The following is a 14,824-nucleotide window of genomic DNA, read 5'->3' on the forward strand; positions in this document are numbered from 1 at the left end:
GCTGAGCCGAGACTGAACACGATTAAGTGCCATTAGCCTGGTCAGTGTTCTATCAAAAAGCCATTACCATTAATTTCTCAGCTCTACTCATGTAAAAGAAAAGCACTGCATGAGCAGGAGGAGGGTGTTCCCAAGATGAGATGGTACAGAGGGGGTCTATATGCCACATCTATCAAGCCACCTGGGAGTGAGTAAACTTGATTGTTTTCCTGTGAGAGGAGATGTAAAAGAACCTGCCATCAGAGTGGCTTGAAGCTCTAGACTTTACCAGTATTGTTTTTGAAAATTATAATAAAGAAAAGACAAAACAAATTTATGTATATAGTTTTAATAAACGACATAGGAAGATAAAGCTGACCAGCATTTTTTCAGTATTTCTGCAGCAAGACGCATCGTTTTAAGAACACTATATGCATATATCACTGTAAGCAGCCCAATGGCAAAGGGATTTATAGCAAATTGGCAACTTGAGCTTCACTGTTGAAGTCCCTCAGTGTTTTTCCTTTTCTGGCTCTCCAATACATTCCATATATTACCAAGACTCAGACCTCCCTTTCCCACTGTGTTCCTTTGCTGATTTAGGCAGCAGGCTGAAAGCAATTATTCTTTGAATGCATCTTATTGTTCTTTTCTTTTAACCATTCCCTACCAAAAACAACATCCTGATAGATTGAATTCAGTATGTGTTTTAACTCATTCTGCTGATGGATGTTCACCAGGCTTCTCCAAAGAACACATTTAATGGTTTTGAATACTGTGCAGGACGAGCCTTAGCCCTTTTGGGGTAGTAAACAAGCCAAGGGTTGCATGCTAGTTAAGAGCCACCATTCCTTACCAAAACATAATACATGCAAAGGCTACAGTATGGTATTGTATAGGTGTGATTAAAGAAATGCAAATGTAGCACACAGTCAACCATTTCGTCCTGTTTGCATAGAGTGCATGAATTTTCTGTGAACATGGAACTTGCATCAGGGTCTGATGATCTGTTAGATGTCCTCTGTGCCTCTGCATAGAACATGACTTTCAGCCCAACTGGGTCTCTTAGACACTCTGACAGCAGAAATTTTAGAACAGATAAATGAGATGTTTTTCACTTCCTGTGATTTTGGACTTCATTAAACAGTAGAGAACAGAATCATCCCTGCAAAACATTTGTTCTAATGACCTAGCAATCTGCCTTAAAAGAAGGGTGTGCATTCATGTCCATGTGTACACATGTTCATGAGTGTTGAAAGACAGACTATGAATGGCCATTACATTCCTGTCAGTTGGGGCCTTGTTAAATCTCAGGTGTATATTGCAATGATGTATATACTACACAGCATTCTTAAAACATACCTTCAAGTACTGTGCTTAAATATCCATTAACATAAATGGCTACGCTTAGTGCAATTTGGCACGAACATGAGGAAGCACATTGTTTTCCCTGGAAAAAACAAACCCTGAGATTGGGTTGTCTAGGTGCCTCAAGAGATTATGGCAATGGCTGATGCCATCTAGGGAGAAAAACATGTCTTATAGGTTCAGTGAGGGGAGAGGCACATATTGCATTAGAAAATAAAGAGCTGTCTAAACTGCAAACTTCAAGATGTTGGAGAAAGAGGGACTCTTGGAATGTGATTATGTTCTCTTTGCTCCATGGTTATTCCAGCACTAGAAAGTAAAGTCTCTCTAATAATATCTGTGTGCCTTTGGATGGCACTTTATCTCCTATGTTTAATTTTTGAAAAAAATAATTTCCATTCTATCTTTTTCCAAGGACATTGTTGCAACAAATGGAAGAACATTAACAGTACTCTGGGCTCTGCAAGAAAACATTCTGCACTGGGAGCATGGAGGGAAAGAATGGAGCACATTTGCTTGCTCAGAAATACTGTAATGTTTAAACTTTTCATTCTAGTCCTGCAAATAAAACTATGTAAGAGCACTAGGGAATTACATAGCACCTTTTAGCTGTGGGATATTAACAATGAGTCGTTGTACTTTCCAATTGTGGAAGCAGAGTACCAAGGATTGGGGGATGAGATCCCACAGAAGTTATTAGGCAGGGTTCCAAGGAAAAGAAAGGAAATGAGTGAGGTCAGGGTGTGCTAATCAGGAAAAAAACCTGCCTTCTTGATCACTATCTAACCTTTTAGATGTCTATATACAGTAATCAATACACAAAGAATCTATGCATAGGAATATTATCAACATCTATAAACTAACAAGATCAAGATACTAAAACAAGAATAGGGTTTCTTCTTTCTCCAAGCACCCAGAGAAAATCCTGGTTTATTTGGCCTTTTGGAGACAGCATAAGTCTTAAGACACTGAACAATCAGCTTGCATTAACCTGAGCTTTACCCTTCCAGTGCTTCCCTGTAGTTTACTAACACTGTCTTTTGTGACATGGTATCTATGAGAGATGAATGCTAATACACTCCACAGACTTTTATAGCACAGACAGCAGCTTCTGTACTGTCCCTTAGCAGAAGACGATAGGTGGGGTCAGGGAACGTTGATTTGATGCTGATTTCTTGTGAAGTGCTGCTTGCACCCCTTTATAGAAAGGTGCATTTGTATAGGGCTAGAAGGCAAGGCCTCTGGACCATAAAGCCACGTGGATGGCTAAATATGCTTCCAAAGAAGACCTAGACATGAGAAATGCTTCAGAAGGAGCAATGGAAAGGCAAAGTTTTTCCTATGTTAAAGTATAAACTTTTATCATGAAATCCAGCATGCACAGTCTCCTATGGCACTCTTCAATTTGTCAGTTTTAGAAGCAGTCTCTAGACCCTGGCCCTAATAGATTTATCCATTTCTTGTATTCTCTCAAATGAAATGCTGACTACAATCTTTTTATTTGATGCTAAATGACTCACCTTCGTTAAAATGACCCAGGGGGACCAAATGGACCCATTTGGTTGTTGCTTTCAATAGCTGGATTGTTTTCCTTCTCAGTTGCACTGGCGCCCCAACACAGATTTGTTTGTGCCAGGCAACTCTTGTCTACTCAGAGAAATTTTAGAGAGAATAATTTAGTAAACCCAACTATCTCTTAAGGAGTTCAATTCCTTGATAACTGAAATGCCTGTAACTCCCACTGAACTCTGTTAAGAGTTGGGGCTTTTATTGTCAGCAGCTGTGCATTAGAGTGCTGGTTGAAAAATGAAAACTATCAATACTCTTAGGTACTATTATTATAAAGAAGCAGCATTAGTGTCCATCTCATTGATCCAGGCACTAGGACTGAAAGGAAGGCTGGATATAAATAAGTGGGGAAATGGATGTAAACTCTCTTAATGGCTAAGCTGCCACCGAAGCTTAAAAAAGAGGACTGGAATATCACTGTTCAGTTAACTCTGCACATTAACTCCTGCTGTGAAAACACAGACCTTTAGCTAATCCTCAGGCCAGTGTCAGAGCTGAAACTTTATCTTATTCAACAGAATTTTAATTATAGCTGAAAAATCATCCTTAAATCCGTTTTACAAAATGGATGGTCCATATCTTAGGCTTCTATTTCTAATATTTCTACCATCATAAAAGTAATTTACAAAAGCTAAAACAAAGCTATATACCAGAGAAATGAATAAAATAGAGATTTTGACCACAGCCTGGCATTAAACATTTTTTTTTTTATAAAGTAACTCCTTTTTGTTCGTTGGTTCTTTTCAAAACAGGGTTTCTAATATAACCCAAGCTGGCCTGGAACTCACATGGAGAACAAGCAGGGTAATCTTGCAGTGACCCCCTCCTCTGCCTCCCAGGAGCTGGGATGATAGCCATGCACTATCACACCTGGTCGTAAAATGTTAACTGTTATGTTGTGACTAAAGTGGAAGTCTAATCTGTTCCTCTGTATTAGTTGTGGTGCTTTCAGAAACTTCTGTGACAGGACAGGTTTTGCCTTGTTAAATTCTCAACAGGACCTTGGTCATAGTCTATTTGGTCTCCTTAAATTTCAGATACATGATATAGGCTTTGTTCAGAGGTCATTAAGTATTTAAATTGCTGTTCAGGTGAAAAGCATGGTCAAATACAAGCCTCAGTTTTTTAAACCTTGGTTTTCGGCAGAATTCTATCTCGATATATTGCACATACACATGTTTATATATGCCCATGAACATAAGCCATACATGCTGACTTCCCTCAATACCAGAAAGACCCTGCAGCGAGATGTAATTAATAGTCTTTCATGGGGGAATTAGACTCCAAGGCAATCTTCTGAATTCCCTTTTACCAAACTAGATGAATATAAAGATATATATATTTTACACTTGGGCGTTCATGGATTGGGGGAGGATAAGAAAAACCGGCTTGAAGCATGTTTCCAAACTGAGGTCATTCAGCAAAGGAAATCTGCAAAGTCCTGAAAGATCTACACAACAAGTGTGTGATGGAACACCCAAACTGCGACGCTATCAATCCAAAATGGTGACTTAGTTTGAAGATTAGAGTGGTTCTCAATATTGAAGTCTGTAAGCCTCATGGGAGATGGTGGATCCTGAGGATAAAAGGCAGAAATTTATAGGTGAGTTGAACAATAAAAGTGATGCCTAGTAGATAATAATTTGTAACCATTAAAATCATGTTATGAAAATATGTTGGAAAAAAAAGGAAAAAAGAAGGCTCAGAGGTAAAGGCACTGGCTGCTGAGCCAGATGACCAGAGCTCAGTGCCCAGAACCCACAGCGGGGGGGAAAAGGAGAAAAACAACTCCTGCAAGTTGTTCTCTGACACCCACCTGTTTGCTGTGGCATGCATGAGTGACACCCCCAGCCAAACAAACAAGTGGTAATTCACTATATATACCAGAGATAAAACTCAGACATATATGCCTGCCTTAGCCTTCCAAGTGCTTGGATTAAAGGTATACACCCCTCCCTATACCCAGCTTCTTGACAAGTGTTAAAATATTTCTCCCATTTTTCTCTCAAACTGTTTTTAATTATTTTCAGAACATGACCTTGTTCCCATGAAACCAATCGCCTAACTCATTTGGATAGTGTTCCCTAGAAAAGGTGTCCTCAATGGCAATTATGCTTCCCTGGGGGAAGTTGAAGCAATGGATTTCATCGTTGAATATTCATTCAGTATATTTATGAAAGGTTGGGGAGAATTGCATGGTCATATAAGTTTGAGAAATATATTACTCCACTTTGGGGGATTCACAATATCCCCTAGCATATTAAAAATTCCAACACATACTGCCACAAAGGCAAGGTTCCATGGCTTGAATAAGAGATGACAAGAAATGATATGATAGTCAAATAAATTCAAAGGGTGACTACAAATGCTGCCTAGCGAGTCACACACCTGTTAGCTCATTGAAAGTCCCAAGAATTTCTACACTAAGTATGCTTACATATTACCCTCTATTAACACTTTTTTCATCAAAAAATAAAAAAAAAATTACTAGCATTTCAGACTCCATTAGACACATGTTAAAATGGCGACGAAGCATCCCGGATAATGGAAATTATATTACAAGTTCTCTTATCAAATATATTACAAGTTCTCTTATCAAAATTTCAAACATTTCACAGACTTAACTGTTGTGTATTTTAACCTCTTGTTGTAAGTGAAGCTGCGGAGCCAAGAGCCCAACAGGCCTTTAATGCAGCCTCAGAAGGAACACGGTGCGAGTGGAGGCCATGCAGCCCTGGGTTGCAACTTTAGGTTAGCAGTTTGACAGCTGCGTCACCTCAGTCAGATGGTTTTGCTGTATTTCAGTATTCTCATAAGAAAATATGAATTGTAACAGTCACCTTACAGAGCTGATGGAAGTACTTAGCATACTAGCTGGCATATACAAGGTTTTGTATAGTACCCGCACTTGTATCAGTCCATAGCAGAAGGGAAATGACTCAAAACAGGAGAGCCCACAGGTTGAGAGGCTTCTGAATAACTGGTAGCCTTTTCATGGGAAAAGAAGCGACGTGTTACTTGTTCAGAGATTTGAGTGCTATGATATTTCGAATAACTAAAAGTCTCCTTTTAACATGGAATCACGCTGGTCTTATTTACTTGTAAGTGTTGCAAAGAGAAGGCTGTTTGGCTTTTCAACAGGTCAAGGAGAATCCTGTGCAAAAAGCTGCCTGCCACCGATAACAAATTAGTAGCACATTAGGAGTATTGGAGTATAGGGAGGCTGCTCTGGCCTCTTAGTGGTAACAGTAGACTACTGATAGACATAATGGAGTCAGGCAAAAAGAACTTATTTGTAATCTGTATCATCTCAGAGACCTGGAATGCACTGTGACAAGGTTTATAATTCACAGTATGAAAGTAAATAACCTGAACGGGATATTTGGCTGTTTTTGGATCCCCTGGGGTCTTTTAGCACAAGTGAAGTACATGTGAGTTTGTCAGGAATAAAGGTATCTTTCTCAGTACATTGCACAGGGAAATTATGCATAGAGCCTCTCCTTCTGTGCATAACGAGAGTGAAGAACTTAACACCTTGCTCACCAGAATGAGAACATTCTTCTTTTCTAGTTCTGTGCCCAAGACTGCTTCTCAGTCCAGGTGGCACTGAATGTGCCTTCTTAAAACTCACCTGTCAGAGACACAGAAGATCTGAAAACTGCTATGCTTCTGACTCCACAGCAAGTGATGACGAGCCTTCTGGATAATCTGTAAGATTGAAAAGTACAGGTGAGCACTATGCACTCAGTGTATCCTTCAGAGGTCTGTGATGCTTGGTCCCTGTGTGGTAGCATTGAGTGGTAGAGTCCCCATTCAGAAATGGGACCTACTAGAAGGTATTTCAGTCAATGGGAGTTCTAGCCTTAGAAGGCAACACTGTGGTACTTAGGTTGAGTATAATTCTTGTATGAGAAGACTGTTATCAAGCAAAGCTGCTCTCAGTGTTTGGCCTTTTCGGCAGCAGCCATTCTCTTGGTACGCCAAGGCATAATATAGGTGTGTGTGTGTGTGTGTGTCTGTATCTGTGTGTCTCTCTCTGTGTGTATGTATCTCTCTCTGTGTGTGTATGTATCTGTGTGTCTCTCTGTATGTATGTATCTCTCTGTATGTATGTATGTATGTGTGTGTGCTGAGAGATTGTCATTATAAATCTTCCAGCTACCAAAATTTCAAGATATATAAACTACTTCATAAAGTATATAACCTCTGATAGCTTTTCATTTTAACAGAAGATGGACCATAATGGTAACCAAATGTCACTCTGTCTGTGGTATATGGGTAGGTATTTGGTCAGCAACATTTTGTCTTTCTGTTCAACCCCCGGAGGTGGCCAATATCTATAGAGCTCCAAATACTGGTATTGTACAGGAACTCTTGATACACAGAGGCGTTTATGTGCCAAGAGCAATAGGTCTGCTGTATTACAAACTAAGATTATTTTATTTTTCAGCATAATGTGATCCATAATACTGGCTGGTATTTGACTTAAACAGCTGTGGTAACAGCTCAACACCATCTGTCTTTAATGGAATGTTTTGGGTCTTGTTATCCACAAAATTACCCTATCTCGCTGTTATTCCAATGGACATAATTGAGACAGCTATTATAGTATTTTAGGTGCTGGTGTGTTTCTGAAAGGGAATGAGGTATCTAGAAAATAAGAGGTTTTAGGATTAATACGAAACATCATTTATGGTACAAATGTTTTGTTTCTAACCTCTAGCTTTTTGGAAGTGGAAAATAACACCCAGGATTTCCTTGTTTAATGTACAGATAAGCACTTTCTTCTCACTCCCAGCGTAACAATGTAGTTGGCATTTGAGATACAAATGTGCACAGTGACCATCCCCTACAGCTACTAAATTTGGTTTTATGAAATCAACAGATCATTCAAAGTGCTCCCAAAAGTGTGAGATCTCTGAATTCTGAGGCTAACTAGCCAGGGTGCCAGGGTGCCGGGTGCCAGGGCGGCCTACTTTTGTCATGGCAGGCTGGCAAATTCATGCTACTGAGTTAATCAGGCTCCAGACCTGACGTTAGCAAGATTCTGTGTTCTCTAGAGTCCCAGCTTCTCCCTCCTTCCCTCCAAACCTCTCTCTCTCTCTCTCTCCCCTCCCCTCCCCTCCCTCTGATAGTCTTTGCTGTGAATTTGCAGCCCTCCTGCATCCGTCTCCACGAGCTGGTCTAACAGGTGAGGACTGCCATGCCTAGCAGCTTCAGGGTAGTGTTAAGTCAGAACTGCAATCAGACTGAGGGCTGGAGAGGCGCTCATTTGTAAAATGAGGGAAAATAGGTAGCAAGTGCTCAAACACATGTCACAAACATTCCGAGATAGCGATCAATAGCGGCAATGGCAACTTTTAAGTGCAATAAATGTCCTGGCTTCCTTGCTCCTGAGAAATCATGCTAACAGACTCCTTCAATGTTCATTACTAGCTAACAGCTGGCTGTCTTCATATATTTTAGATGTGTTTGGGCACTAAAATCTTTGAGAAGTTGATCTTTAGGATTTTACTAAGTGAGTTTCTTTTACTTTTTCCCAGAGTGACTTACCCTCTGATTTGGCACGACACTCCCACCAAACAATGATTTAAATTAAAACTATGCTCTTGTGAGCACTGGTGCTTCAGATGAAAAACCTGATTTTCAATTTCCTTCATGGCTTCCTTCCCAGGGTGAGATTAAGCTAAGACTGCATAGGTGGGGAATGAATTGAAAAAAAATGGCAGAAACTTCAAAGAACTGTGTTCTGCATAAGAGAAGACAAAGAGCAGGTCTTCAGGAGTCAATGCAATGCTTCCTACAGTCTGTATCTGCATCACTTCCTCCATGGCACTGCTCTTGCTGCTTATGCAGTAGTGATTTCCCTATTATCCGGTCAAAAGCATGTCAATCCAATCCAGTCTTACTGCATATTGGCTCAGTTCTGGATTTCTTATCCTAAGATCTATTTCCGCCTTTCCTTTTAAATCTAGGTTAGCACATGGTTTCTTGATACTCTATGAAGTAACTCTCTCTCTCTCTCTCTCTTCTCTCTCTCTCTCTCTCTCTCTCTCTCTCTCTCTCTCTCTCTCTCTCTCTCTCTCTCTCTCTCTGTGTGTGTGTGTGTGTGTTTAGCCACTGGTTCTCAGAAATTAGAGTAGGGAAAGAGTGCAATATGAAGAATCCAAGAACTTGAATTATGATTGCTTCAAGATTCATTAATCACTTCAAGTCAATTCACCCTTTCCCCCCAGCCTCAGGCTTTTCATCTGAAAAATAGGCACTTAGTATTGTTGAGTAGTCCTCCCTGAACTTTGTTTTCTGATATTCTAATCTTGGCCCTCTACTTTCTTTTCCACAATTTTCATGTCCACACAGATGCAATTCAATGCACTTTAGTTCCTTGTTAGTTTTATTCTCTTCTTCTGGTGTACATTTGTTGAACTGCCATATCTACTACCAATGACTCCCATATCTCACTAGCACAGGGGTTTTCAACCTGTGGATTGAGACCCCTGGCATCACATATTGGATATCTTACATATCAGATATTTATATTACAATTCATAACAGTAGCAAAATTACAGTTATGAAGTAGTAAATAATTTTATGGTTGGGGGACACCACAACATGAGTGTATTAAAGGATTATAGCATTAGGAAGTGTTGAGAACCATTGATCTAACTAGAGGACTATACTTAGGTATAGAAAAGGCTTTTAGCCTTGATCCCTTTTCTCCATTTCTATAATTACTGCCTGCCATGAAGCTATTATGACATATATCCAGCTTTCTGTTACTCTTTCGATTTCTTATTTCAAATTTCCAATTCATGCTATATACCGATGCTTCAACGATCTTTCTAAAATTTATCTTTAATTATATCAATACTAAGGGAAAGCTAGGATATTAATAAAAACTATTTTCTATTTTATAAAATCTACCAAATCCTCTACCATGTTGCCTCCATTATGACTTTACCTATTACCCATATGTCATTTTATAACATTTCCCTTAAGTAATGCATCTTCCCTCTTCCTTACAACTGTCATTAGTACTATTTCCATCTTTAATCAATATATTTATTTCTACCTTTGAGAAATGGAAAATAAGAAACACAACAAGGCATTGTTTAGAAATCACTGCTCAAAATACTAGTAGAGCTGCTAAGGTGAAAACAAGTGAGAGGATACACAAAGAGATTTAATCCCAGAATGAGGAAGATCTCTTAATATCATAAATATTATATTATATAATAAATATAAATTTATCAGAGCCTTTAGTACATAATAGCATTCTTTCTAAAAAGGAGACAAACTATTTGGCAAAAGCATCAGGTTGGGTTATTCAGCTTAACTTCTGACTCCTCAAGATCAGATGGGTACAGAGCTGAAGATAAATAGCCCCAGGAGAATGGAACTGAAACTGAGGTACAGAGAGGGGACCTTTCCAAAAGTCACATGTTCAAACTAGGGGCTGGGAAATGATTCCCAGGACAGAACTTCACTCATGTTTCTTCTTCCTTCTATTTCTGGCAGATGAGGCACAGGAACTGAAAAGTATTTTCTTTTCACTGGTGCCCTAACGTGTATAAAGGAGATGGGGAAAAGGAGAGGTATTATTGAGTGGCACAGTAATTAAGAGTTTGGGTTTGGAGACAGGGTCCACTTATGTGACACTGAGTTTATCTGAACTTCAATTTTACTGACTATTTACAATTCACAAAATGGATCATGATTGTTAAATGTGATAGAGTCTATAAATCATCTGGCATGTAACAGGCAAGTTATCATCTAGTCTCAATTGCCAAGACTCTTTACTGGAGTTAAGCTGCTTTCTTCTTGCCCCTGTAGACAGTTTGAATTCTGTTTACATCATGAAACCTTGCCTGATCAGGTGATCTATAGGAAATCACCCTTATCTTTCATTTTTATAGCACAATTATTATTCTGCTCATTTAGTCAATAACATATGGCTCATTAATTAGTATGTGTGTGTGTGTGTGTGTGTTTGTGTGTGTGTGTGCATTTGAGATAGTATTTTATCATGTAGCCCCAGATAGTCTAAAACTTACAATCTTCCTGTATCAGCTTCCAGAGTGTTGATATTATAAGCATTCCTCACTATGCTGAGAAAAAAAATATTATATACCTGTAATTTTAAGTAGCTTTTGAAATGTGTCTTATCTTCTAAATAAATAGAAGGAACATTAGTTTCTCCTTCATTTTCCTTTTTCTGTAGTATTTCTGGTCAACTATACAGACATCCTACCCTAGAATCACAATGCCTTTTGCATGTAAAAATAAGAAAGAAAATAGCCTGTTGGAAAATATCTACTTACCTAAACATCCCAAATGTCTATATAATATGACTTCTGTGAAGACTAATTTCCAAGGTGTTACTATTAGGCTGTTTTCTTCTTGCCCCTGTTAGATAGGTTGAATTCTATTTATATCATGAAGTCTTATCTGATCAGGTGACCCATAGGAATCCCACTTATCTTTAACTTTTATAGCACAAATTTTACCATTCTGCTCATTTATTTAGTCAATAACAATTTAGTCAATAGACAATTTAGTTGATGTGTCTTGAATTCTCATGTGAAACTCTGGCAAAAATTTGACCAAACCTAAGGACACTTCAATAGCTACCTCCATTGACCCCACATTTTAAATAATGTTTGAAGAGGTTGATTTCTCTTGAGGAAGGGAGCATGGATTTTATGATTTAACATTTCAACTTTAAACCTCATCTTCTATAGTGATGTTTAAAGATCTTCAGGCATGGCCATATAGGTTCTGTTAGACTTAAACAGGGAAGTGATGAAGTAATGTTTTCCTCAAGTGAGAGTCAATGGCTGTCTGCCTGGAAGATGATTGAAGAGAATTTCACCAGAGAGGCATCTTCCAAGGAACACAGCTTTTGATTGAAAGGCCTCTTGTCTCCAAACTAGAGCTCTTGTATACAGGATGTGCTTGGAGCATTTGAGTTCTGATGAAGAGAAGGGCTCTCACCAGTCATCTTAGGAAGGTCCAGGGTTTAGAGCAATCTTTGCTACATGATGACAGTATGCTTTCTTAGGAGTATCACTTCATCATTTTCTGAAGAAAACAGTTTCCTCACATAACTCCCTGGATCAAAAACTTTCAGTAGTTCCTGACCACTGACAGAATAAAGATTTTGGTCTATAGTCTAAGGGCTTATCCAATTAGATGCCAATTTACCTGCTGAGCCAATTTAAAGTCTATTAATTTAGTCAATAATACTCTGTATTGTGTTTTGTTTGGAAACTTTTCATGAATGTATTTTACCTCACCCAAACATTGCAAAATCCTTGAGTTCAAAGACTACAGTGTTTAATGACATTATGAATCCACTGCACCAATTTCAGGACACTCACAATACATGCTAGTTCATTTTCTGTTATTTTTTTTCCAACAGGTGAATTTTCATAGCAGTAGAAACCAAACGATTAAAAACAAGTTAGAAATATGCTCTGCCTTGGGTAGTACTGATGGATATAGTATAAAAAAATTGTGTGCAAGAAAAGGAATAGCAAGTGAGATACATTCAAGACCATTTGGGACTTAGCTGACTCGTTCCCAAGAGCCTACATGTAAAACATTTCATATACCTGGGACAAAAATCAATACTTTTTTCTGGATAACTGTTCAACAACTGGAAGACAGAAAATTTATTTATCCAAGTAATATCATTAATGCCAGAAAGTTATATTTGCAAATTCAAGCAATTTTTTGTTTCATATTATAGACCTTTTTTTTTACTTCATAAAAATATCCTTGAGGATATAACACAATTAAAAGTTATCAAATGAAATTAAAGTTTCATTTCTAGCACTGTTAGTTGGACTTAAAAGCAGGCTTGGGTACTTTTTTGCCGGATTCTTTGTAAATGGTTTCCTTATGACAGTTAGAACCCTGATTAGAGTGTTCAGCAGACGCCGTATGGGATGACTCTGCCCCTTGACTTGGAGCTCCAGTGTATTCATGAACATTACAATGGAAGGGCTTGTGAGAAGTCCTTCTGAACTGAATTTACCTGATTTACTAGGAAATAAAGGAACTAAGCTTAATGCATACACGCCACATAATTACAATGAGCAAATAATAACATCATCAAAGTCAAAATGGAGCTCAGTACTGAATGGATAACCACCAAGTGGGTTCATTAAAATCTGTTTTTGAAGACTTAAATTTGAGGATCTAGGTAAAGGATTTGATTGAAAGGCCAATTATTATTCATTTAGATTTAGCATAGAAAGTAGGAACCTGAAAGTTGCTATAAACCCTCGGACCACCTGAGGCTTATGCCTAGGTTCTGAAGAAACCTCACAGATTCAGGGCCATACAAGACTTAGGTGACCTACTTCCTAAGACCCTTGCAAACACATACCTACGATAGAAACCTTAGAGGTGGAGGTTAAGAAGATGTTGATTGACCAATCATGATATACACTATACAGTTGAGTTCAGGTTACTCTGTGAGAGCACCCCAACATAAGAACCATAGGTCACTTGAAGTTGCTTATTTTCATCAGTGTGAAAAGAATCCTTTTTGTAAGATCTTCAGAGTAAAATTTCTTAACAAGTAGGTTGAATTCTGATTTCTCTCAAAATATTTCTTTTTTTATTCGATATATTTTTAATTTACATTTCAAATGATTTCCCCCTTTCTGGCTCCCCACTCCCCAAGAGTCCCATAAGTCCATAAGTCCCTTCCCTCCCCCTGTTTCCCCATCCACCCCTTCCCACTTCCCTGTTCTGGTATTGCCCTATACTGCTACACTGAGTCAAAATACTTCTAAGAACATCTCTAGAGCAGCTAATATCACTAGCCCATCACGGATGCTAATACAAGAGTTATTTCCAGGTGATTTTAGTCAGATGGTAGAGTAAAAGATCTTGGCCTTCTTTTCAACCACAAAGAGCAGAAGTTTGGAATCCATCCATGCATTAAAATAACTGTAAAGAACCATGAGTCCAATTAAAAAGCTGTAGCCATCCAGTGAAAGAAGCAACCCAAGGGACAGAGGACAGTTTCATTTTGCTCGTATCTCCTCATTCTCTAAAGTGTCACAGCTCAACAGTGAGATAGAATGAACTTAATTGAGAAAATAAAAGACCCACATTCTAAAACTTATAGAACAATGACATAAGACATTGAAGAAGACACAAATAAATGGAAATATATCTTGTGTCCACAGATTGGAAGAATCAACATGGTCAACATGTCCATGCTACCAAAATTAACTTATATATTCAACACAATCTGGATCAAAATTTCAGTGGAATTTTTTAATAAATAATTATAAAGAACTACAAAAGATGGGTAAATAGCCCAAAGCATCTCGATAAAGATAAACAAAGTTGACAGCACCATACTACTGCACCTTAATTTGTATAATAAACCTATGATAATAAAACACAGAATAGAATTAGCATAAACGCAGACACATAGAACAATGGAACAAAAGAAGAAGACCAGAAAGATATCTAAGCATGTACTATGAATTGTTTATTTTAAACCAGGGTGTCATCAATACATCTGGAATTATAAGACTATCACGAAACTATTGCTGAAATGTCTTAAAATGCTTTTTAATATAATACCGGAAACAAACAAATAAACAATAAATAAATAAATAAATAAATAAATAATAAATAAATAGGAGTTCAGCACACTAAAAAGTCTTTTCACAGCAAAGTAACAACAAAACGAAAATGCAACCTGTAGAACAGGAGAAAATATGTGCCTGACAAGTATTCAATAAGCAAATTGTATTAAGGAATTCAGACTAGTGGCAAAACACAACAAAGAACTGAATTTAAAATGATTAAACCATACAAATGGGGATTTTTCCAACGATAACATGGAGATGGCTACTGAATCTGGAATATAATACTGAAT

General features: G+C 38.0%; 1 protein-coding gene across 1 annotated transcript in view; it reads right to left on the bottom strand.

Annotated features, from left to right (window-relative positions):
- Positions 1–312: 312 nt before the first annotated feature.
- Positions 313–14,824, bottom strand: part of Zdhhc15 (zinc finger DHHC-type palmitoyltransferase 15) — a 126,221-nt gene continuing 111,709 nt past the window's right edge. The window contains exons 11-12 of the mRNA XM_052171074.1: positions 6,548–6,624; positions 313–4,492 (exon numbers count right to left, since the gene is read on the bottom strand). Coding sequence (XP_052027034.1) covers positions 6,578–6,624 — 47 coding nt within the window. The 3' untranslated portion in view covers positions 313–4,492; positions 6,548–6,577. The remainder of the gene's footprint in view (positions 4,493–6,547; positions 6,625–14,824) is intronic.

Source organism: Apodemus sylvaticus, chromosome X (assembly GCF_947179515.1).
Source record: "Apodemus sylvaticus chromosome X, mApoSyl1.1, whole genome shotgun sequence".
Taxonomy (NCBI): domain Eukaryota; kingdom Metazoa; phylum Chordata; class Mammalia; order Rodentia; family Muridae; genus Apodemus; species Apodemus sylvaticus.